This window comes from Papio anubis, chromosome 7 (genome assembly GCF_008728515.1).
Source record: "Papio anubis isolate 15944 chromosome 7, Panubis1.0, whole genome shotgun sequence".
Lineage (NCBI taxonomy): Eukaryota > Metazoa > Chordata > Mammalia > Primates > Cercopithecidae > Papio > Papio anubis.
The window spans coordinates 123,341,489-123,367,338 of NC_044982.1; the positions used below are offsets into that span (position 1 = coordinate 123,341,489).

Below are 25,850 nucleotides of genomic sequence, written 5' to 3' on the forward strand. Positions count from 1 at the left end.
GGCATACGCTGTGCCCACGGTCTGCACGCAGGCCAAGACCCTCAGAGGTTAAACAGATTCTTATGTGCTATTTATCATCTTGGAGAAATTGGAGTTTTCTGGGTAACAGGAAAGCTGACAGACTCCAGCCGGTCAGGCCTGCTGGGGACTAGCGGGGGAAAGAGCAGGAACCGTGGGGCCTTTGGGATAGAACTTCACACTCCCTGACTCCAAGGGTGGGACAGAAGCAGAAAAGGGCTGGAGAGGAACTTCTCTGTGGCAAAGACCCACACGCGGGTCTCTCTGTGGCCCACATAGGAGTGAAGGCAGATGCCTGTACCCTTAGAGTTGAGAAGGGAGCTCCTCTATGCCACGCCTGTCATTTTAGAGATGCGGGAACTGAGACTCAGAGAGGGGCAGTACATATCCGGTGTCACACAGCTAGTGGGGCCCAAATTTATTACCAGGATTCCCACGGGAAGCTTTGGCGTAAGGCCTAAGACGCTGGCTGGAGGCACTCCCTAGGGGCCGGAGGTGGGAATTCAACATCCAGCGACCACTTGCTCCAGCGTAGACAGCACCACAGTAGGTTCCTAAGTGGGGAAGCATGTCCTGGGGGACCCAGGGAAGAAAGTCCAAACTCCCTCCCCTGGCATTCTAGGCTCCCAGCCTCCCTTCTGCCTATCTCCTTCACTCCACCCTTCAGCTGCCCCTGGAGCATTCCCAGCTCATACTCCTCTGCACTCTCGTCCACACCCCTCTTCCCATCTGCATCCCCTTTACCCTACTCTTCTGATTAGCTGAATGCTCCCACCACTCAACGCCTCTGAAGCCTCCATTCCTGGTCTCCCTACCCTGTAACTTGCCCCTCCTCCAAATTCCTTACTGGAGCTAACAGCGTACCCACTTACCGGTAGAGTGGATGCCCAGATTCACCCCTCAGGACAGAAGCACTTTCTTCTCCAGCTGCCGGAAAGTTAGTGGCTCCCAGGTGAGGCCCTCTATAGACACTGCCTTTGAAGTCAGCTGACTCACCTGAGGAGTCATGGCCCCTTCCCCCATCCCAGTGGATGGCCAGTGATTGATGGGGGCATAAAGGATTTCCCTCCTTTTCCCCCATGTGGGACAACTCCAGGGGTCATCTCAGCTTCAGAGCTTCCTGCCAGATCAGCAGAAGTTACTGTAACTGTGCCTCGGTTCAACTTTTCCTCAGCCTTGACCACCTCCCTCATCGGGATTGTTCTCAAGAGCTCACTAATCTCTATCTCAGAATGTTTTCCAGGGCAGCCAGTTTAGGATCCCCGGTAATGTAATGGTTAAGCAGCCAGCCTGGGTTCCAACAAGGAACAACTGGGTTTAGTTCTGTGACCTTGGCAGAGTTAAGTAACTTCTCCATGCAGTTATCTGTTAGGTGAGAATAATGCTGAGGCAGTAGCTTCTATCTCGTGTGAGTGCTGTGACAATTAAATGAGATGGTGTGTGTGTTACACGATATTGAGAAAGGTCTCAATATGCATTAGCTATCATTTACATTTAACTTCTCTGAGGCTCAGGCAAATACGGATAGGATATTACTACTCGTGTCGTGGGGTTGTGGGTGAGAAATCAGATTGGGAGACAACGGGTTAGACTTGGTGCTGCTTCAACCTAATACAGACTTTGGCGTCAAGGTCCTCTAGATTTGTGGTCTGGAGGCCTGACCCCTCCAATAACTGAAAATGGTTATATTAGTTTTCCATTACTGCTGTAAAAAATCACAACTTAGTGGCTTCAAACAGCACTAATTTATTATCTGACAGTCCTGAAGGTCAGAAGTCTGGTATAGGTTTCATGAGGCTGAAGCCCAGGTGCCGGCAGGCCGTGTTCCTTCCTGGAAGCTTTAGGAGAGGGTCTATTTCCTGCTCACTCATGTTGTTGGCAGATTCAGTTCCTCTGGTTGCAGGACTGAGGCCCTCATTTTCTTGCTAACTGTAAAAGAGCTGCTGATCCCAGATTCTAGAGGCCACTGCATTCCTCAGCTCCTGGCCCCTTCCTCCATCTTCAAAGTCAGCACAGGCGGGTGGAGGGCTTCTCATGGTGTATCTCTCTGACCTACCTTCTTTGGTCATCTTTTACTCTGAAGTACTCGTGATTATGTTGGGCCCACCTGGATAACCCCCGACATTCTCCCCATCTCCAGGTCCTTAATCACACCTGCAAAGTCCCTTTTTGCCATGTAAGGTAACATATTCACAGATCCCAGGGATTAGGACATGAACATGTTCAGGGCAGCAGGGGTCATTATCCTGCCTACCACAGCCATCCAACGTGGAGCAATCTTTGATCCAAAATTCAACCCCTCCCTTTCCAGGGAGAGGTCTGTGCCGTTTCCTGTGCAGCAGGGACCTACGGCCCCAACTGCTCGTCCATCTGTAGCTGTAACAATGGTGGCACCTGCTCCCCAGTAGATGGCTCCTGTACCTGCAAGGAAGGTAATGTGCCCTCTCTCCCAAGCTCATCCCCCACATATGAGCACACTGCCCAGGTGGTGCTGCCAGCTGAGGTGGGGCTGCCCCAACCCCACCCACATGCAAGGTCAGGAAGCCTATATTGGTTGGGTTCCAGGCAAGGAAACCCATGCCAGGAACTTCAATAGCAGGAATGCAATGAGGGGATTCATTGCAATGTTCAAAGAGCTGAAGAGCACACAGGGAAGGTATGCAACCCAGACATTAACACCTGTGGGAGAAGCTGCTATCGCTCCTAGGGTTGGAGGAACAAAAGAAAGAGTTCCCAGAGCCTGGGAGTGAAGGGTACCTGGTAGGCACTGAGACATGGAGAGAGGGGACTGCGCCACCGCCCAAGGCCCCAGACAGAGAAAGAGGGAGAGGACACACCTATCTCCTGCTTCCACTCTCCAGTCTGTGGGCAGGTCTCCCACATGCAGCCCAGCTGGGAGCCAGCTGACAGGAATCCTGGGATATGCATCCCGCAGGGGCCAGCCCCCATCACAAACAGGGAAGCGGGGAAGGGGAGAAATGGTGCAGTAGGCAAAGAGGCCAGTAACCAGCCTAAAAATGGAGAATCAGCTGTCCCTCAAACAGAGGGCCTTGAGTTAAGCTGCCAGACTCCACCCTGGGCAGAGACAGCACTCCCCACCTGAGGTGGTACCTGTTCCAGGTAGGATCATCTGCCTGGAGCACAAACAGTGAGCACCCAGAGGCAGGAGACCTGGGTTCTAGCCCCAGCTCTCCTAACAGCTCTGTTGAATTTCTGAACTGTGTGTGGAATGTGTGTTCTAACCCAGCCCTCAGGAAAGCAGTGGTTTGGGTGGGATGCTGTGTGTAGAGCTAGGGGGAGTGGGCAAAAAGACACACTGGACCTGGAGAAGTGACAGTCCCTTTCCCTCCCCTCAGGGTGGCAGGGCCTGGACTGCACCCTGCCGTGTCCCAGTGGGACATGGGGCCTGAACTGCAACGAGAGCTGCACCTGTGCCAATGGGGCAGCCTGCAGCCCCATAGATGGCTCCTGTTCCTGCACCCCTGGCTGGCTGGGAGACACCTGTGAGCTGCCTTGCCCGGTGAGTGCCAGGGTGGGGAGGGACAGGTTGGGCTTAGCATTCTCTCACACCCTTTCCCTGGTGTTAGTTTGTCCACAAGAGTGCACAGAGAAAAGCACTAAGCTAGGTGATGGGACACTTAGATTTAGGTTACAGTCCTAGTCCTAACTTCTCTGTGGCTATTTTACTACTTTGGCCCTCATCCCTCTCATCTATAAAATGGCAAATACTTGGCAGATGTGGTGACATGGCATCACTTTTCCCGTGTTGCTCTTGGTAAACACTATTGACTGGCACTCGAGCTCAAATGCAGCTTCAGATTCCTTCACAACCCAGTGCTACAAGACAACCCTTACTAATCCACGAGACTTGCCATTCCTTGGTAGATAATGTCTGAGCTTCCTTCTGGTTCCAACAGTCTGTACTTTTATGATCAGAGTGTGTGGCGACTAAAGCAAGCACTGTTCAACAATAACCACCCAGACTTAATCACTGGATCTTATAGGTCTGAGATACAAATAAGTTAAACCCACTGATATATTGTTGGATGAGTGAGCAATGCACTCCTTAATGAGTAATTTGGAGTCCTGCAATCCTGAGTTCAAATCTTGGCTTTGTCACATCCTTTGTAACCTTGAGCATGTTACTTCACCTCTCTAACCTTGTCTCTCATCTTTAAAGTGGGAATATAATGGAATCATATCATGGAATTGCTGTGAGGATTAAGAAAAATGAGGTATATGAGGCTTTTGATACCTAATGAGCATATAAGAATTGGTGACTACCTTCTTCCCCAGCAACAAAGAATAAATCATAGTCATTCCTCACATGTGATCAATGTGTTACAATTTGCAAAGTGCACTTTCATTTACAATTTTAGTTAATGATCATTACAGGCCTTTGAGCTTGACCACTGAAAAGTAGAGCAGGAGTATCACCCTCCCTCCCAACCTCATACTCCTGTTAATGCAGCCAAATAATTCTTCAGAGTGTCTTCATGGCTGTGTTGATTCTCACTTACAAAACGTGTCCCCATTGTGCCCCAGCCCCAGTCTCCCTACATCCCTGTGGGGTTCTGGCTCAGTTTTGTCATCCAGATCCAGTAGATCTCACTGGACCCTCCGAAAGTAAAAATTAAAGAAAAGATCCATAGAAGTAACACAGACCTCTGGAAGTTTGGGTCTGATCATTTTTCTCTCCCTGTCTTCTCCACAGGATGGCACATTTGGGCTGAACTGCAGTGAACGCTGTGACTGCAGCCATGCTGATGGATGTGACCCTGTCACAGGCCACTGCTGCTGCCTGGCCGGATGGACAGGTAACCTTCCCTTGCTGTGCCACCACCCAGGTACTGTGAAACTGGGTTCTTGGTATTCTACTTCTCTTGACCTTTCTTTCTTCTTCAATACCTTTCTTCTTGATCCCTGAATATGCATCTTTCCCTTTATCTGCTCTGGGTTCCAGTTCTCCATTCCATTTAATTCAAGTATTTATTGAATATCTATTAGGTATAAGCTCTGTCCAAGGCACTGGAGTCACTCCAGTAGGTCAAAAGCTGACATATGGTGGGTGTAAGTGCTCAATCTAGAGAATATGATGGAGAAGGGGACAAGGATCTTTCTCCTTAGTCCAGTCTCAGAATTCTGCTCCTTATATCTATCCTGTCAGCCTGCCTCCTAATACAAGGTGAATCCATCTACTTCTCTCCATCCTACTGCCACCACACGGTCTGCTGGGCACCATCCCGCATCTGGCACTGCCTTGGACTCCGATCTTGCCCGGCTGCATTCATTCTGCGCCTGGTGGCCAGAGTCAACTTTTCAAACCCAGACCTGCCATTTCAGTCCCTGTTCAGAATGCCTCAATGGCTTCCCACGACTCTTATATAAAACTTTAAATCCTTACCATGGCCCAGGGCCCATGGGATCTGGCTCTGCCTGACTCCTCCACCTCGCTCTGCTCACTCTGTGGCTCACTACATTCCAGCCACCAGGGCCACAGTCTACTTCTTCAGGGAGCCAACCACCTTCCTGACTCCAGGCCGTTGTACATGCCATTCCCTCTGCCTGGATCATTTCCTTCCCTTTTTCACCTGATAACTCCTTGTCTACCAGATTTCAATGTAAAGCTTTCTTCCTCTAGGAAGGCACTGCCCCTGCTATGATACCCACCCCCCACCTGACCAAGACAAAAGCATCCCCTTTATTAATTCTTCTACCCTACATTTTTCCTATTGTGGTACTTAAATCAGAGTTCAATGACAACTGTGGTAACTGTTTATCATCTGCCTCCCTAATGTGGCCATCAGCTCTATGGAGGCATATGCCTTATTCACCATTGTATCCACTGCCTGCCACAGAGATATGGATAACATGGTTGTTAAGAACCCAGCTCTAGAGCCAGACTGCTGGGGTTTATGACCTTGGGCAAGTCGTCTAACCTCTCAGGGCCTGAACTCTCCATCCCTAAAATACAGATAATTATCCTTGCAACTACAGGGTTGTTTTGAAGCTTAAATGAGTTACTACCTATAAAGTGCTAATAGTGCCTGGCACATAGTAAGTGCTCAGTAAAAGTAGGCCATGAACACAGGAAGTGCTTAATAAGAATTTCAGGAGTGAACCTACTAGCCAGTCCGAAGGTGATGAGCAGCAAAGAGAAAAAAATAATAGTCATTTCTGGCAGTATAGGTTATCAGATTAATAATTAACACCAGGTTGCTGCACAGCCTCTGTTCATAACCAGAAAGTTTCTAAGCAGCCAAGAGCCAGGGACATTGCTTCCTCTGCAGTATCTCTGGCCTGGCTTCCCCTGCCCTGCTGGCTCCTGCCCCTCAGTAAAGAATAAGGCTCCACCCTGGTCACTGGCACCCTAGAATCTCAGCAGAAGCCAAGTGGAAATCAACTTTAATTTTTCATTGCCTTAATTTTGAGTGAGCCGATTAAGATTTTAATGACATCTAGTGCTTAAAAATTCTGTCTTTGGTGAACAATCTTTCAGCAAGGCCTCTGCTGTTCTAAACCTAATTTCCCCAAATGTGGTCCTGAAGTCTTTTCAAAGAAGCAATTGATGTCCTGAGGTTTGTCATGTAGAAGGGGGCCAATGAGAGACAGAGATGGGCCTCCCACTGAGCCCTCCCCACTCACCTCTGCCTCAAGAAAAATCTGTGCCTAATTTCCCAGTCCCTGGCACATTGCTCATTCCTTGGCTCGGCACAGGTTTGGGGCTGCCAGGAGATGTGCTCATGTCTTCCCTTTACCCTCATAAGCCATAGGCTTACTGATAACTGGCATTTTGTCTTACTCATCTTGCCCTGCACATAATATGTGCTTATTAAATGTTTATTGAAATAAACTGGAAGAAGTTGGCCTATAACCATTCCTGATTTTTCCCCTTAAAGTGGGGGAGACTTTAAAGATAATCTCCTCCAACCTTCTCATGCCACAGATAAGGAAAAGGAGTTGTCTGGGGTCTCAGGACATTGGGGCCAATAGGATGAGAGACTCAGGATTGTATCTTAAGGGGGAACCATTTATTCAATCAACTAGCATTTATTGACTCAAGCAATCACCAAACTCAGCAGTAAATGGTAAAAAGCAAAAGTTTCTGAGTACCTACTGTGTGCCAAACACTGTGCTGGGCACCAAAGATGCAAAAATGACCAAGATGGCATCCTGTCCATGAGGAGCACCTAGGTAAGCAAAGTCAGAAGTGTCAGTAAGCCATGGTCCCTGTCTTCACATTGCTGGCAGGGGAAACAGGACTCATGTGTATGAAGCTTTCAAGTAACAGGTACAGACAAAGCTGTATGCTGCTGGTTATCAAAGAGATGCTTGTCTCCCTGGGCAGACATCCAAGAAAGCTTCCTGGGGAAGGAATGGACCCTGAAGGACCTGAAACGGACCCTGAAGGATATGGGATGCTGAGTGGCTACTGGCTTCATTGCATGAACCAGAGATCATCATGTATGGATCCCTAGCCTAGGTTTACCCACCAATATAGATGTGGGGGTGGGGAAGATTCCTGAAAAATAAAGTAAGGGGATTCCCTAGAGTAAGAAAGGAAAGGACCTCTGAGGGAGACTATCCCTATCCAACTGTGGGGAAAACTGGGGCCCAGGAAGGTAACTGAAGCTGCTTCTTCAGAAACTATAGCTAGGAGCCTCCCACAAGGCCAAGGCCAGCCCCTTTGATCGTATCAGTAAGTCGCTTCTGGAACTGGGCACTCCGTATGGGGAAATCCTTGACCCTTCTTTCCACTTAGATCCCATGTCTTAAGCTCCAAGAAGGTCTTGGGACATATAGAACCACCACAAACAGGAGCCCCATTCCCACGGAAACAGGCCCAGAATATAATAACTGCCAAGTCCTAGAACCCAGTGGGACTTTGCAGACACTTTCAGTCTGAGAATAAACATGGTACACTCATGGTTCTCAATCTCCATAAACGAGGACCGCTTGTGACATGAAAACACTAAGGATTCCACAATGAGAGTAGCTATACTTTTAATGGCCATTGGCTAGGATAAACACAATAGCAACCAGCTGCCATGAATTCAGTGGTGCTTTCACATACACTGTGTTTTATGAACACAGTAATACCTATAGTTTCAGGAAAGAGCAGTGTCTATGTGTGACACATGTGCCTTGGTCAGCTGGCAGAGTGCTTGGTGTGCAGTGGAATTGGAGGCCCTGTAGGCAGCAAAGCTCCACCTCAGTGCAAGGAACAGCTGTCCCTAGGCCTGTGGTCTGAATCCTGGGTTTCCAACAACCACAGGCAAAAGAAGTCCTAGGCTGGTGCAGTGGCTCATGACTGTAATCCCAGCACTTTGGGAGGCTGGGGTGGGCAGATCACTTGAGATCAGGAGTTTAAGACCAGCCTGGCCAACATGGAGGAACCCCGTCTCTACTAAAAATACAAAAGCTAGCCAGCTGTGGTGGCTCACACCTATAATCCCAGCTACTCGGGAGGCTGAGGCAGGAGAATTGCTTGAACTTGGGATGCAGAGGTTGCTGTGCGCTGAGATCATGCCACTGTACTCCCGCCTGGGTGACTGCACTCCCACCTGGGTGATAGAGTGAGACCCCGTCTCAAAAAAAAAAAAAAGACTTATGGCAGATCACAGCTTTGTTATGCCCAGGAAAAGGAGAAACTTGAAGATGGATCCAAAACTTTGAACAGTTTTATGGTTTCCACTTTCCCAAACTCCCTTTAGTCAATCTATGATGCCTGTCCAGGGTTCACCTCTTGGGCACCTGAAACACCACTGGGAGAGACCCCTGTCAATGGGTAAAATATGGCTGCCAGATCCCATTCCCTGGGGAGGAAACCACTTGCCCCCCCGCCCACCCCCCACCTACCCACCTGCAACCATCTCCCAGAGAGTGGCATCTGAAGCCTCTACCCTACTGCAAAACTGAGACACTACAGGGAGGGAGCACAGATGCTGGGCTAGACTGAGGAACAGGAAGATGAGTAAAGCCTGTTGCATGCCCCTCCCTCTCCCCTCTCCAGTGGTTCCACCCTCCCTCCCCTCTCCTCGACAGCCCAGGTGGGCTTGTACAATTCCAGTCTGCCTCCAAATTGGTCCCACTGCTCTCATGCTGCTGCTAGGGCTGGCTCTGTTCACTGGGCACAAGTGTCTTTCTCCTTTCTTTCTTTCTCTTTCCCACAATCGCTGTCCTTATAACAAGGCAGACATGATTTTTCAACTAATTTTGCCCCTCTCTGAGCCTCTGATATTCACCTTCTGAAGCCAAGCCAATCTCCTGGGCTCATATGTTCCATTTCCCTAATGCATGTCAGAATGGAAGCCTTTCTGCCTGGGAAGAAAACCTACCCCCCCCAGAGTTGGGGCATCCAGCCTCAGGCCTTTTAAAATTCCTTCTTCGCCTTCAGGCTGTAGGGAACCTAACACACATTTCCTCTACCTGAGCCCAAAAAAACTATTATAGACTTTGTTCCTTTTTCTTATTGAAAAATTCCATCCATTCCCCCATAGGCCACTGTCAAATTGAGGTTCACTAAATCAAATTGTTGGGTTACAACTGGCATTTTAAAAACTGAAATAGAATACACCATAGTACAGAGAAAACATCAGAGTCCATCATACATAGTGACAGTAAATGTAATTTTTGCAAAGCACTGGTTTCTATTGTATGTGTGCATGAATGATACACATACTGCGCTGAGGAGTCTGGTCAGAAGAATCTGCAGAGACCCCACCTACTCTCTGAGCCCCTCCCTGGGTGGGCTGGCAGGGACCCAGCAGCACCAGTAGCTCCTGGGCTAATGTGCGTGGGCATATGGCTCACTCCCAGCTGGCACTTACTTGCCCATAGTTGGTTTCTCCTGGTCCTGTTCTTGAATGCCATACAGAAGAGGCCCTTGTGATCTGGTCCCTTCTTACTCCCACAATCTCATCTCTTGCCGTACCCCATTTTGCACTTTGTGGTTCAACCACACTCACTATTTGCAATTTCTTTCAAGACATGATTCTTTCTCCTGCCTCCTGCTCTTTGTACATACAATTTCATTTGCTTGGTCAATTCCTCCTTGACTTTTAAACTCTGGACATCACTTCTTCCTGAAAATCCTCCATGACCAGCCAAGCCTCAGCTGAGTTTCTCCTCTACATTCCTGGATGCACTATGCTGCCTCCACCTCTTCATACTGCACTGTCCCCCTTCCCTCCATTTTTCCCTCTGCCCTCACCTCTTACCACTGACCTGAGTCTGCCTCTGGCCCACAGGCATCCGCTGTGACAGCACGTGTCCATCTGGCCGCTGGGGCCCCAACTGCTCTGTCTCCTGCAGCTGTGAGAATGGAGGCTCCTGCTCCCCAGAGGATGGGAGCTGCGAGTGTGCCCCTGGCTTCCGAGGACCCTTATGCCAGAGAAGTAAGGCTGATCCCCTGACCCCGAAGAATTCAGAGGGCTCATCCTCCCTAGCCCTCCCAACTAGAACTAGCCCTGGCCTGACAGAGGCTGGGCTCTTAAATCAGCCCCCATCTCTTCCTTCCCTCTAGTCTCCTCTCTCTCTGCACTGGCTGCTCTGTCCCCAGGTTTGGGGCCCAGCCCAGCTACTCAGTGGAAACAGGGCCACACCACAGCTCTTCTCTGCAGAAAGGGATGCACCCTCCAAGATGCGGGAAGGATGCAGGTCTCCCTATGTTTTTGAGAAGTGTGGAACAGGAAGGGTAGCTAGGCTGGCTGGGGACTATTGGGCTGCTGACCACCATCTTCCCTTTACCCTCAGTCTGTGCCCCTGGGTTCTACGGCCACAGCTGCGCCCAGCCATGCCCCCTCTGCGTGCACAGCAGCGGGCCCTGCCACCATGTCAGCGGCATCTGTGAGTGCCTCCCAGGATTCTCTGGAGCTCTCTGCAACCAAGGTACTGTCTCCAGTAGGATGGTACAGGGCAGGGAGGTGAGAGGTTCTGGAAGGAAAGTGGCAGGGAAGGAAGGGCTTAGGGATTTTCATCATACTCTGTAAAGGTAGCTCCTTCCCTCTTCAGGACTTGGGCTGCCTTTATGAGAACTGCCCCACATGGCATGAGACAAAGGCCCTAACGCAGTTAACAGGCTCAGAGGTGAAATGCTTTATCTGTGATTTCGTAGCTAGCAAGTGGCAGAAACAAATTCTGATTCCAACATGCATGCTAAAGGGATGAAAAGTGAAATAAGCATAGAGGAGATCTACATCAGAAGTGGCACCATGTGGTCTGTGCCGAGTGCCAAAGGTAAAGGGCAGAGAATGCTGTGGGAGTGTAGAGGAGCTGGTTCTGGCTTGGGCTGGAGATGGCAACTTCCAAGCCCTTCTCCCTGTCATATTCAGGCCACCATCCCTAATCCCTCCCCACATGCTTTCCTGATTTGACCTCAGAATCCTTCACAATACCAACTCCAAGAACTGCTACCACTCAGCAGGAGTTGAAAAGCGATATAAAGCTTATTTGCATTGGTGTTCTGCCCTATCAGTTCTGTGTGGGGGAAAAACCCTGATCTGTAACATCTGCAGATTTTAAAAATATAAATATTCCTACCATGGCTGATTTCAAGGTACCAATGATTTAACATCATTCACAAAATTCCCAAATATTGAACAACCAGTGAGAAGGTAGGAGCTGCCTCCACACATCATTGCCTATTGCCATCCCTGGCTTTCTTAGGACAAGACAGTATAGATTTGGGGGAAGGCTCCATGGACCATGCAGGACTTCAGCTGGGCCTTAGCTTGAAAGGTGGAAAAGGAAGAAAAGCATTCTGTGTAGAGGAAGCAGCTTAGGCAAAGCATAGAGACATGGGCATGCTACAGGGAACAGCTGATGGATATGGTAGCTGGGGGTGGGCAATGGGGGTTAGAAGGTAGGCTGAGGCCTTCAGAACAGGTTTGAACACAAGGTTACAGAACTTGCACTCTGTTAAACTTAGGGCTGAAAGCAACTTCAAGGTCATCTATGCAAGAAATCTCATCTGCACTCTGCTTAAATACTTCTGTTGACTGAACGCTCACTACCTCCCAGGGGAACCCATTCTTTTGATGAATAATCACTACTGAGCTGGGCTATTTCTTGCAAGTGTGTGGGCTGTTAATATGTTTGAGTAGAAAGTTTACTACATGATGCTTTGAGGTCCTGAGAAGTTTGAGCCCCAGGGAAACATATGTGACAGTTTCATTTACTTGCAGCCCTCCTAGGATGGTTTAATCATAACCTGACATGTCGAAGTTTACTTATTAAACATAGGAGACTCGGCCATCAATACAGATAGTCTAGGTCTAAATTAGGACCCATGCAGTCCGAGGAGTAACTCTCAGATGCTGCGTTGTCTGATTTATCGCCCACTGGCCTAATGAGTATTTCCCACATATAGATCTAACAGAGTTTGCTATTAATGGCAACTGCCCTGGTTAAGTCTCAAACCTTGTAAAAAATTGAACTGACACTTTCTAATGACTGGCTTTCCAGCGAGTTACAAATTATAGACACTGCTTATGCAGAATCATTAAACATAGATTAAATATAACCAGATGTTTTCTTTTCACCAGCCCCCCTTCTGTCCACTGCCCCTCTCTTTGCCTTACTCTTGATTCAGCTAAGAAGTCGACCAATTAATGGATTAGATTGATCGTATTAGCAGTTCTGTGGGTAAATTTCTTGGCCTCATATATGTGAGAAAGACTTCAAAGATAAGACTGTCTTGTTAGAGAAGCTCAGAGTTCATTTTGCAGGTAGGGTAGGGGGAGCAGCACTGGCACCCTACTCCCCACAGAGGGCCAGGACTTGGGGTTGGGTTCCCCAAATCAAGTACCTCCCAGAGGTAGGAAAGAAGAGGCTGGGCAGCCTGCTTTTCAAAAAGCTGGAGCTTGAGCTGCAAACAGGTGAGATGCATGTCACCCTCTTGGCAACAGAACTTCCTGGAAGGGAACTAAGGTTTCTGCCAGGGGAAGCACAGGGCCCCAAATCAGCCAGCCTGCCACAGCTACTAACCATGGCCCTAGGACAGTCGGTGAGGGCTCCCATTCCCACCTCAAAGATGAGGAAACAGAGACTAGGACAGGTGTTGTGGTTTGCTCAAAGGCACTTAGCCAGCAAGCGGTACAACTTCCTAGTTGTGTGACCTTGGGCAAGTTACTTAACCTGCCTCAGTTTCTCATCTATAAAGCAGAGTTAATGATAGGGCATAATGAGACTACATAATAAGAGTATTCCAAGATTAAGTGAACTAAATACAGGCATACCTTGTTTTATTGTGCTTCACAGAAACTACATCTTCTTGTTTTTTACAAATTAAAGGTTTGGCCGGGTGCAGTGGTTCACATCTGTAATCCCAGCACTTTGGGAGGCCAAGGTGGGTGGACTCCTTGAGGTCAGGAGTTCGAGACCAGCCTGGCCAACATGGTGAAACCGTGTCTCTACTAAAAATATAAAAATTAGCCGGACGTGGTGGCGCACGCCCATAATCCCAGCTACTGGGGAGGCTGAGGTAGGAGAATCGCTTGAACCTGGGAGGAAGAGGTTGCAGTGAGCCAAGATTGCACCACTGCACTCCAACCTGGGCAACATAGTGAGACTCTGTCTTGAAACAAAAAACCAAAGGTTTGTGGCAACCCTGCCTTAAGCAAGCCTGTCGGTGCCATATTTCCAACACCATGTGTACACTTTGTGTCTGTGTCAGCATTTTTTTTTTTGCAATAAAGTGTTTTTTAATCAAGGCATGTACATTGTTTTTTAGACATAAAGCTATTGCACACTTAATAGAGTACAGTACAATGTAAACATAACTTTTGTATGCTCTGGGAAACCAAAACATTTGTGACTTGCTTTATTGCAATATTCACTTGCAGTGATCTAGAACCAAACCCACATCTCTGAGGTATGCCTGTATTTGTGAAGCACATTGAACAGTGTCTGGTGCATTTAAGTGTCATGTATATGTTTGTTGAATACATAAAGAAAACTTGGACCTAAATCCAAGGCTTTGGACTGGAGAGTCTGGTCCACCGTACTGCCTTTATTATTTGTCTCAACTACCACATCATGTCCAGGAGAGGCACTGAGTAGATGCAGATCCTAGCCACTAGTGGCCCACAGTCTGGCTGGGGAAGAACTACCAATATGAGGCAGTGTGGTGTAAAGCAGAGGGTTTCAGCCCAAGATGTGAGAGACCTGGGCCCTGAGGAAGTCATGTATCTTCAAGAATCAACACATTCCCATCATCCTCTGTGCTGCTCTCCAGGATCGACTTTATTTTGTGGCAATGGGAACCCACTGAGGCTCTCTGAGCAGGACATAGGAGTGCCATGAAGAAAGCTGTGCTTTAGAGAGCTCAAGCTGTAGGAAGCAGGTGGGGGATGAATTGCAAGGGGAAATAAAAGGTTAAGTGCTCAACGAATACTCAAGCCTAGTCCTAAAAGAGCTTTGCAGCCTGACTGAGGAAACCAGCTCTTCCTCCAGGGACAAAGGAGTGACTCCTCCAGGAAGGTCTGTGACCAAAATCCTCCAAGTGACTCAAATTGGAAATACCAGTGGTGGAGAGGGCCTTGTGAACTCAGGAGGGCTTTTCTGAGGAGGATGCTGAGCTGAGAGGCTTGAGCAACAGGTCAGAGGAAAGAGGCGGGCAGGGACAGACACTCAGGGCTGGTCCTTTAACAGTCAAACCGCAGGCAGGCCTGCCACACAACATTTATCCCTCTCTGTCCAGCTGTACACATTCTCTACCCTTGTGGTTGTGTAATCTGTGATGTTGGTGAAAGTAGTAATGGAAGCAGAAGGCTGTGGAACAGCACAGGGAGCACTGGACTGTGAGTCCAGAAGTATAGTGCTCAGCCTCCCACTTCTCATCTGTGAGGCCTAAGTCAGGTGATTCTACCTCCATGGGCCTCAGGCTGTTCTTAAAGGCAATCATAATAGAGCCTTCTGAAGAATGCAGCTGTAGGCATGAGAGGGGCAACTCATTTATGTGCAAATGGAGAAGGGTGACGAGGGTACCAAGGTGGGCACGGTTTCCATCCAGATCCATGACCCCTGGGTGATCGTGGCTGTGGCTTGGGAAGTTCTAGGGATGAGGCTGTGGGTGGAGGTCAGAGGAACACAGGTGGGAGGATGGGTGCCAGGCTGCCCTGTGCCCACAGTGTGTGCTGGAGGACACTTTGGGCAGGACTGTGCCCAGCTTTGCTCCTGTGCCAACAATGGGACCTGCAGCCCTATCGATGGCTCCTGTCAGTGCTTTCCTGGATGGATTGGCAAGGACTGCTCACAAGGTAAGTTGCTACTACCTGGGAATGCCTTTACCTGGAGTCAGGCCCAAAAATTCTCCCTTTCTTGCCCAAAACCTCTCTGTCCTGGTGCCTTCACTTCGAGGGATGAAATCTCCTTCTGCATGTAGGAAAGAGCCCCATTTAGCTCTATAGCTAACATGATGGATTATTAGGATTGATCATTGGTATTAACTACTGGTATCAAAGGTATTGATATTGTTGATAGTACCATTAATGCTATGAATTCTGAGGCTCAATGCTCCATTAGCACCTGGGCAAGGAGTAGCCCCTGAGTTTGGATGGGGAAGAGGAGGGGCAACGGCATGCTTGAGTTTGGGAGTAGCGAAGTGAGATGAGGCCAGGGCAGCCACTTCAGGAGAGTACGGTGCCCTCTGGGTGGCCCATGTGAATGATGTCCTAGAGGCTGTTCATGTAAAGTGCACCAATCTGATGTGAAGGGAACAGCCTCTCTCCAGAAGCCCCCAAACTAAGGACAGAGACCCTGTGGAGCTCCTTGTCTGATGGGTGAGACCTAGCCAGTACCCTCCGGGAGGTCCTAGTTAGATGGCTGAGGGAATTTCCATTCTGATGAGGAGACATAGGCTCCGCTGTCAGGAGCTCACCAACTGAGAGGAGAGAGCTCCTGCCCTAGGAAAGTCCCCATTCTCGTGGGGAAGCACACACAGTACCTACATGGCAAACCACAGTGTTTACCCGCATGCTCCAAATCAGTCCCCTGAGAGGGGAGGCTCAGGGGCCCTCAGAGCCCTGCTGAGTCAGCATCAAACACTTGGAGAGTGGGTAGAGAATCTGGGCTTAATGGGAATCTTGGGTAACTAAGCCAAGAGGTAAGTGCAGGAATTCTGGGAACAATGTGTGAAGCCACTGAAAGCCAGGAAATGTCAGCCAGGTCCATCCTGGCATCTTGGCTCTGACGTGTACTCCCCCTTCTTCTCCCTCTCCGTCTGCCCCTCTCCGCCTTCCCCTCACCCTCTGCATTTCACCCACGTCCCAGCTTGCCCACCCGGGTTCTGGGGCCCTGCCTGCTTCCACACATGCAGCTGCCACAACGGGGCGAGCTGCAGCGCCGAGGACGGGGCCTGCCACTGCACCCCTGGCTGGACTGGACTCTTCTGCACACAGCGTAAGCCCCACCTCCTGGCCTCCCAGCCACTTAGAATCCCATGCTGCGGCCTACTGGCCAGTGTCGGCATTGTCCAGACCAGCAGGGAGGGAAGAAGGAAGGCGGCCCCAGGATTAGTACCTGACTCCTGCCCCCGTGAGAACTGAGGAGCTCTGCAGGGGCAGCTCCAGACCTGACTGGATTCAGGGGACTGACAAGCCCAAAGTCCTGGAAGGTCGGGGCTGCAAGGTACCCCAGCAATCACCAAGACCAGACCCTCCTTGGACAGTGGGGCCCAGAGTGGGGAGGAGCAGCCTGTGGCCACACAGGAAGGAGACCCTAGCCTGGCCTGTGGTTCCACATCCCCTCTGTCTTGAAAAGGCAAAGATCACCTAGCCCCTGCCCCTTCAGCATGAAGATCCTGAGCAGGGAGACAGCTCTGGTGCAGGGCCTCACTAGTCTTCATCCCATGTTCAGCAAAAAAAAAGACAGAAGACAGGTCTGGTTCCCGCTGCACCCCTTATCCTCACCCAGCAGCAACTCTCATGACTGGAAATCCTGTTTCTCTAGGCTGCCCAGCAGCATTTTTTGGGAAGGACTGTGGGCGTGTATGCCAGTGTCAGAATGGCGCCAGCTGTGACCACATCAGTGGCAAGTGCACCTGCCGCACAGGCTTCACCGGGCAACACTGTGAGCAGAGTAAGCTGTCCTGACCCCTGATCCTGGGTGATGCTGCTGGGCTCCAGCCTCCTGCAGAGGATGCCTCCCGCTTCAAGGTCCACTCACTCAGGGCTCTGTACCCCTTGGTCCCTTGACTTTGGGGGCAACTTCCAAGGAAAACTGCTGAGGAATGTCATGCCTACATTATTGTTTGAAGAATTTCTCCCGTCAGTTGGGAGGAGATGGGGGGCATTTAGGGCAGGGCAGAGGTCATAGCAGGTAATGAGAGAATAGTGGGAGGCAGATCTTTTTTTATTATTCTTTAAAGTCCCTATGGCACTCAGATTAGGGCCTGGCAGGTGGAAGATACTGCTGAAATGTGTTGCATGAGGAGGAAGTAGGGGTGAGTGGGCCCTGCTCTCTCCTCCTCTGTCCCTGTGTCCCCCACTCAGTGCTATAAATGCTCTGTCCACCCCCAAGTATCTAGCCAAAGCACAACAGGAGCTAAGGGAATAGGCTTCACTCGGTGGGAGGCAGAACAGGCTTACTGCCATAGCTGTCTACACATGGAATGGGAGGGGTGGAGAGTGAGTGGGTCCTCTACCCTAACTCTCTGTGCCACACAGGATGTGCTCCAGGAACCTTTGGCTATGGGTGTCAGCAGCTATGTGAGTGCATGAACAACTCCACCTGTGACCATGTCACCGGCACCTGTTACTGCAGCCCTGGCTTCAAAGGAATCAGGTGTGACCAAGGTAATACACAGGTGGCAGAGCCCCTGGGCTCTGTGGAAAGGGCCCCATGGAGGCTCTAGGGAGATTCCAACTGGAACAGCTGGATTTGATGACACCTGCCTTTATTCACATTTGTGAGGACAGCAGGAATAGGGTGGGCTGCAGAGGCTCCAAGAGCTGGAGAGGCATAAGGAGCAGGCAGTCTCTCAGTCACAGCCTCCCCTTGGCAAGTTTCCCATGAGCCAAGCAAGGGTAGCCACAAGCTAGTACTATGGAAAGGTCACCAGACCAAGTTAGAATATCTGCCAAGTTCTAGTTCTGCCTTACCTGCTAGGTGTCCTTGGGTAGGTTATTTGATTTTGCTAGGCCTGTTACTCCATGTGCAAAGTGGGAAGAGTAGATTAATTGTCTTCCCCCATAACACAAGGTTACTCTGAAGGCTGAGGAGCCCAAAGGGGCTCAACCTGGGCTCTAGCCCTACAGTCGGACAACACCTCATGGGGCCTAAAGGGGATGGAGTCCCAAGGTCAGGCTGTGAGAATCAAGTTGAGACAGTATGAGTAAAGGACTCAGCATGGTGCCTGGCCCATAAGTGAACACTCCAATAAATGCTGGCTTTGTTATATAATGTGCTACAAACATGTTGGTTCTACATGGGGGATGAAAATGGACTCTCAATTATCCACATTACAGAAAAGGAGCCAAAAGACAGATTTCCGTTGCATTCTGAGGATAAATCACTGAGAACGATAATGCAGCACATTTACCTCCCTAGTGATGTTGGCCAGCTCAGTTCAGCCAGCAGCCAACAGTCAAGAAGTCCAGATACTGCGGGCCTGGCAGGACAGCCCCCTAGACTAAGCATCAGCATGGAAGGCAGGGGCAGCCCTCACATACATCACCAAGAGGGGTCCTGCGGGTAGTAAACCTGGAAATAATAGCACAGTACTTAGAGCTTTCCTTGCCAGTCTATCACTTGGTGCTCACAATGACTGGGGAGGGTGGGGCTATTGTCCCCGTGTTACAAACGAGCAAACCAGGGACTCTGAGCCACACAATTAGGAAGCAGGGAGAGGAGCTGTGTTCAATTTCTCCTGACTCCACCAATTACAGGTTATGTAATCTTGGGCACATTACCTAACCTTTGGTAAAATTGGTTTTTTCATCTGTGAAAGGAAAATACTAATCCCTTCATAGGGCTGCTGAAGAGTAAATGAATTAGTATCTGTTAACTCATTTTTGGAACACAGTAAAATAATATTTGTTATTGTTTCACATCCACAGTCACAACTGCTCCTTGTCATGACCCTGGGACTCCCACCCCTTTAGGGACGAAGGCACAGTGAGGGCTGGGGGTAGTCACGTAGAGACTGAGGAAATCAGGCCAAGGCCAGAACCAGGTCTCCTAACATTAGAGGGGTTACGGGCATCTGAGCCCGGGCCCAGGAGACCTGAAGTGCAAGCAGGCCAGCCCCAGGCTCAGGCCCTCCCTCTGCCCGCAGCTGCCCTCATGATGGAGGAGCTGAATCCCTACACCAAGATCAGCCCAGCACTGGGTGCAGAGCGGCACTCGGTGGGTGCTGTCACAGGCATCATGCTCCTGTTATTCCTCATTGTGGTGCTGCTGGGCCTATTTGCCTGGCATCGGCGGCGGCAGAAAGAGAAGGGCCGAGACCTGGCTCCCCGCGTCTCCTACACACCTGCCATGAGGATGACCAGCACCGACTACTCCCTCTCAGGTAAGGGCCATGCTCCTGTCCTTCCTCCTCTTCCTCTCCACACACACACCCCAGGAATGGTTGTACCTGTAGGGTTGACTGCTGTGGCTGGATGTAGAAGCTCAGTCTCCCCTAGAGTGACAGTGGGGATGGGGAGCAGGAGCCTACCTAGAAAAGGTATCTGGGGTTCCAAGAGGAAATTGTTTCCTGAGTCCCTAGCTCTGAGCAGCTATGGTTGGGAGCCTCCTCCCATTTTCCCAGAGCTTCCCTATCCTTCCCACCAGCTTTCGGCCTCAGGGTCACCCACACTAACCAGTCACTTTCCTAAGCTCTCCAGGGGACCGTCTCCCCAACCTGATGCCTGTACCACCTCAGGTGACTAGACCTTGGAGCCCAGTGCCCAGAGCTTGTCCATTTGTTTCCCTGGTGAAGGCCTCAGGACAACCCTCCTTCCCAGTTAGAGAGGGCCCTATTAGTACAGTGGAAGGGGACACTACCTGACTTGGGGGAGGTCTGAAAGTTTGAACAATGTCCCTCTGGCAAGTGTGCCAGAGCCCAGTGCATCCACGAATGTGGTTAACAGCTCCAATAGGCATTTTATTTGGGAGTCTGAGTGGGGTCAAGGTAGGGCTGCTGGGCGATATCCTTCATTTCCCCTGAACCCTGGACTGCTGCCTTGGAAATAAGAAAGGTTTTTTGCTTCATATTTGGCTAAAAAGTAGAGGCCAAAATGCTCTGAAATTGCCCTATAGTCATGGACCATGCGAGGCTGGGCCCGTCTGGGTGGGCACAAGGTGACAGTTCTCTCCAGGTGGCTCCATGGCGCATGGCTCATCTGCAGCCTCCTGGACCTTGTGCTTAGAAAACCCAAATCACTTCAGCCCATTCCTGCTAAGTATTGCCTTCTGTATGTCCAGCTTCATGCTAGGCACTGCAGGGTAGACAGAGGCAGGCCAGTGCACACCATGCCTTCAAGGAGCTCCTGGTCTACATGCCACACTACAGCCAAAGCAGACATCCCCCACACGGGAGATTTGGGGATTTTCTTCTATGACTATACTGAGAAGGTTGGCTAGGGTTTCCTATGCCATTCCTCTGGTATTCCCCGGCCCTATGGAGAGGTTCTGGAATCCTTAGGAGGGAAGAACGGAGTCAAGAGGAGTGAGGTTCTCTTTATGATCTCATTACCAGGATGTGACCCTAGAAGGAAGCAGGAGTCCAGCCCTAAATAGGGACTCAGAAACATGTAAAGCTATCAAAGCCAACATGCCCCATCCAGGCTCCAGTTGATGGTGCCCCGCCCAGGCACTGGCGAGCCTATCCTGCATTCTGCCATGCTGCAGGGAGGACCAGCATAAGGGAAGAAGCAAATCAGGCTCTCCAGATTTCGGTAGGGGTAGTGGATGCCAGGAAGCTTGGGGGATGGGGTACTTGGCTGTTTGTCTTTGCAGGGCTCTCTCAAGGCTCCCAGCCCAAGCATTAGTACTGGGGGTATCTCATACCAAGGGCAGGGGTATGATGGTATGTGGCACCTTGTTCTCTTCCCAGATTTGTCTCAAAGTAGCAGCCATGCCCACTGCTTTTCCAATTCCAGCTACCACGCACTGGCATGTGGGGGGCCTGCCACCAGCCAGGCCAGCACTCTGGACAGGAACAGCCCCACCAAGGTACCGGGCCCCTGATTCCCCAGCCCCCACTCACTGCCCTCTCATTTAACCCTCACCTCTGCCCAGGAAGGAACTGCATCCCCCACATGGAGGGTCCATGTAGAACTGACCACCAATACATTAAAAGCAACCCTGTGATCCATGGTACATGTAAACACTCTGTGAAGCATGTAATGGAGCCAGCATGTTATGTGGAGCCAAGTGCTGTGTAACCAACCCACAGCATCACTCACTATAACATGTACCCCTGCACCCTGTAACCAACTGGTACCAAGTCATGTAATTACGTATTAGCTTTATCACCTATAATCATGTAGACACTTTTGCCACATGTCAGCATGTAATCAAAACACCAGACCACCTTGTAGGCCAGGCGTGGTGCCTCACGCCTGTAATCCCAGCTACTTGGGAGGCTGAGGCAGGAGGATTGCTTGAACCCAGGAGGTGGAGGCTGCTGTGAGCTGAGATCGTGCCATTGCACTCCAGCCTGACGACAGAGCAAGACTCCATCTCAAAAAAAAAAAAAAAGAAAAAAACTAGACCACCTATCACAAATCACTGCAGTATGCTACCAACACAATGTGTGCAACTGACATATTATAGAGTAACTACTGTTATTCAGATAACTACCTAACAATAGGTTATCTGAAACATAACCATGTCATCAGTACCCACTCATAACCATTTGTTGCAATCTCAATCAACACAACGGATGTGGAACCCAAACTTCAGCCACAGCCAGTGTTCTGTGGACAGTGAGTTCTGTAGGTCTTCATGGCAGGTGTGCACCCTTCTGGACAGGACCTTCCCTGACAGCTTCCAGCATAACCCTGGCTGTTGGCAAGATGTCCTCTTATACTCACAGGCCCTTGGGCAAGGATGTCTCCGCACCTATGTGTAGATAATACATATGAGAGCTCCCTTAATGTGCCCAGACTCACACCAGGCAGAGCGGGAAACAAGAAGTGAGGATGAACAGTCCCCGAGGACAGGTCTGAGAGGCTCATGCTGCATACCTCTGGATACCCACCTGTGCCCATGCCCACAGACACAGAACAGTGGGGAGCAGGGCCATGGTGGGAGTGGGAATTTCAGGATTCCTAGCTTCCCATAATACCCATTCAGGGACAAAAGCATGGCTTTCACTGTCCAGGGCTATGCCCTAGAGATCTACGAGTCCTTTCTTCCCTGTCCCGTGGAGAATGACCATTGGCTACAGACCTGGTCCAGCAACAGTAACACAGATATACAGCCTCAAGGGCAACCACTATCAAGCCAACACCCCAAGACCACTCTCAGCCTCCACCCTCTTTTGGTAAGGGGCTGGAATTACTGCAGAGTAGCCAACTTGGTGACCCTCTGGGTCACCTCAACCCAGGGGCCCAGAGTGGCTCTATGTGGTTAAGGACCCCTCAGTCTAACAGATAGGGCATCTGCAGCAGAGGCAGGCAGCTGTGATGACATGGAAAGGACATGGCACTGGGAGCTGAGACCTGAGTTCCAGACACAGCTTTGTCACTGACTCCTTGTGTGTTCACAAGCAAAGCACACAAGTCAGGACTCAGGTCGCCATCTGTAAAATGAGGATAACCATCCTTGCCTCATATGAAGGGCAGCTGTGAAAGTGCAGAGAAAGGAAAGACGACAACATAAACCTCAAGATACTCTATTCTGAAGCTTTCCTTTGGTCACAGGAAAAGGAAAATCTCACATTCAGCCCTAATCAAGATCAGGTGGCAGAGGTAACAGTGACATTGCAGGCAGCCTCAAGACTTCCCTCTGTGCTGGAGATGGCCTCATGTTGCAGCTGAGACATCACCAGAGGCCCCTCTCCTAAAGCTAAGCCCCACCCCCCAGCCAATCTGCTTCCTCTATCAGGGCCAGCTTGGCTCAAGCTACCCCAGGAGGGCTGGGAACCCTACAACTTCAGCCCAACACCTGGGGTGGGGTATGTTCTGTTCCCACTGGCATCAACCACACCATGGTGGCCTGTCATGGAACACCTAGCTCGCCCTTTCTTTCAATGGCCTAGGACCCAGGTGGGTCAGGATTATCACAGGGTGCGTGCACTGAAGCTACGCAAAGTGAAGACTGGGGAGGGGTACCTGGGGCACTATATATTAACTGGCTCTCCTACTCTCCAAACAGCTCAGTAACAAGTCCCTTGACAGAGACACAGCAGGCTGGACCCCCTACAGCTATGTGAACGTGTTAGGTCAGTAGTGGTTTGAGTCTGGTCCCCACCATCATGTCCCACCCTATTCTTCTTCCATATTGAGAGGGACCCAGCTTGAAGGGAAAGGGTTATGAGTCCTGAACATGGTTTCCCCCAGGGAGAAATTTTGGCTCTCACAAGCAGATGAAGCCCTAGAATCCCTTTCCATTACTATATTAGGGCTAAGTCCCTGCTATGACCCAGGGACCAGGGAGAAAACCAGGGCCAGGTTTTTCACAAGGGAGAAAACCAGGACCAGGATGTAGGGAATCTAGATGGAAGCAAAAGACACTCACCATCTGGATAGGAACCTCTGCCTGACCCAGGCCCTACCAAGGCACTCCTTTCAAGGGCTTCTTTCCCCTGCCTCCTCCCTGGTGGAGGAGCACTAATTCCTGCAGAGGGAGGGAGGAAGGAACGGAGGGAGGGAGGGAGAGGGGAAACAACGCAGATGACCTTGGCTCTAACAGAGCCCCTGGCCCCAGCCCCTCTGGATGCTATACACAGAGGCCCCCAAGTCCTCCCAGCCTGCCTCACCCTGACCCTGGCCCATTTGTGTACTTTCTACCCTCTTCCCTGCCATACCAGGGCCCTGGGAATAATGGCTCCTCCCTGTCATTCCTCTCACTAGACTCCCATTTCCAGATCAGTGCCCTGGAGGCCAGGTATCCGCCCGAGGACTTCTACATTGAACTTAGACACCTCAGCCACCCCGCTGAGCCACACTCACCAGGTCAGACCCCAGCCCTACCCTCCACCCCCTCATGCCAGACCAGACCCAGCACCTGCCCTAATCCCCATCCCTGCACCTTGACCTCCACCCCATGGTCCCAGAACTCTCCCTTTTAAGCCCTCTTCCCTCCTAACATGTCTACCAGCTCAATCCCCTATCTAAAGATGGAAACCTGTCTGGATCTTCCCCATCACCCATTCTGTTCCCACAGTGAATGGTGGATGTGGACAAACGGGCTACTTAGGGTGGAGAAGATACAACAAAACTGCCCTCCCTACAGGCCACAAAATACAACCCAACATCATTCAAAAATGACTTGGGGATGGTGACATCTTTGGGGTTCTTTGGGCCCTGTTGGAGTGGATAAGAGGGAGTTAGCTCTCTGGCTAATAAAGTCCAATGTTTCCCAGACTCCAGAAACCCCAGTGGCCCAAGCCAAGCTTTCTCAGATCACAGGGTAGGGTTGTCAAACAGGGATCTGCAGAGGCTGGGGCAGGATGTATCAACCAACATCATCTGTACTCATGTACTGAGTACAGCCTGGGCTGAAACCTGGTGGCTTGGGAGAGACACACACAAGAGACTTGGAAAGTTAGCTCTGAGATGGGAACATGTGGGTAGGAGTTACATAAGGTATCATAGGAATAAGCGCAATGAATGAACAGAGAATGTGGCCTCCCTACAAAGTGGCTCCTCTGGGGCACACTGGGGCAGGGCCTTGGCACACTAGACAACTCTAGGCCTGACCTCAGGCTCTAGGTGGCTTCTAGAACTCTAAGGAAACTGAGCTGCTCTACCAACCCCTGCAGGTCCCTGGGTCCAGTAACACGAGGAAGGGTGAAATTCATCTGCCCACTGAGCAGGCATGGGATGCATGGACCCTGGGCCTATACTCAGGAGGCTGTATTCTTAGCTGTGGGTCCCCTGGATAGTATCCAGGGCATTTAATAACCCCACTAACTATAATCTCTCCCACTCCCCCAACATATACACCCACACAGCCCCACCACCACCACCCTGTATCTCTTTCCACAAGGGAGCATCCTCTGAGCCAGGCCAGATTTCTCCCTGCTTTACAGATCTCACTCTTCAACTAGTGTAACCAGAGCACCATGCGCTGGCATTTGTCTTACACCCAGGCAGGCTGGTGTCCAATGCGAGAGAATACTTGGAGAGATGTGGGCTGTAACTGTAACTCAGCTTCTCACTTGCCAGTGTGGTTTTGGACAAGTCACTGCTGCTCTTTGGGCCTGTTCCCTGTTTTGTAAAAAGGAAAAGTTAATGCCCTAGCCACCTTCCCTCAGGGAGGGCAAAGGAAGTCCTTTGTATAAAGTATAAAGTGCTGAACTAATGCCAGCATATAGGCAGTGGCAGTCATGATTCTGAAGGACACAGGTACCTATACAACTTTCAGAAAAAATTTGAGGCCGGGTGAGGTGGCTCACACCTGTAATCCCAGCACTTTGGGAGGCTGAGGTAGGCAGATCACGTGAGGTCAGAAGTTCAAGACCAGCCTGGCCAACATGGTGAAACCCCATCTGTTAAAAATACAAAAAAATTAGCTGGGAGTGGTGGCACATGCCTGTAGTCCCAGCTACTCGGGAGGCTGAGACAGGAGAATCCACTGAACCTGGAAGGTGGAGGTTGCAGTGAGCGGAGATTGCGCCACTGTACTCCAGCCTGGGTGACAGAGCGAGACCCCGTCTCAGAAAAGAAAAATAGCAA

At 50.4% G+C, this 25,850-nt stretch overlaps 1 protein-coding gene across 28 annotated transcripts in view; it reads left to right on the forward strand.

Annotated features, from left to right (window-relative positions):
• The window catches only part of MEGF11 (multiple EGF like domains 11), a 422,037-nt gene that overhangs the window by 384,289 nt on the left and 11,898 nt on the right, over positions 1-25,850 (forward strand). For 7 of the 28 annotated variants that reach the window (XM_009210450.3, XM_009210449.3, XM_009210451.3 and 4 more), the window contains exons 11-24: positions 2,330-2,450; positions 3,375-3,538; positions 4,733-4,865; positions 10,269-10,415; positions 10,774-10,908; positions 15,150-15,278; positions 16,291-16,419; positions 16,969-17,097; positions 17,685-17,813; positions 19,295-19,531; positions 21,059-21,177; positions 22,872-22,919; positions 23,326-23,392; positions 24,024-24,125. In XM_009210450.3, coding sequence (XP_009208714.2) covers positions 2,330-2,450; positions 3,375-3,538; positions 4,733-4,865; positions 10,269-10,415; positions 10,774-10,908; positions 15,150-15,278; positions 16,291-16,419; positions 16,969-17,097; positions 17,685-17,813; positions 19,295-19,531; positions 21,059-21,177; positions 22,872-22,919; positions 23,326-23,392; positions 24,024-24,125 — 1,789 coding nt within the window. The remainder of the gene's footprint in view (positions 1-2,329; positions 2,451-3,374; positions 3,539-4,732; positions 4,866-10,268; positions 10,416-10,773; positions 10,909-15,149; positions 15,279-16,290; positions 16,420-16,968; positions 17,098-17,684; positions 17,814-19,294; positions 19,532-21,058; positions 21,178-22,871; positions 22,920-23,325; positions 23,393-24,023; positions 24,126-25,850) is intronic. The other 21 variants (XM_021941758.2, XM_021941764.2, XM_021941762.2 and 18 more) reach the window with 13 other exon arrangements.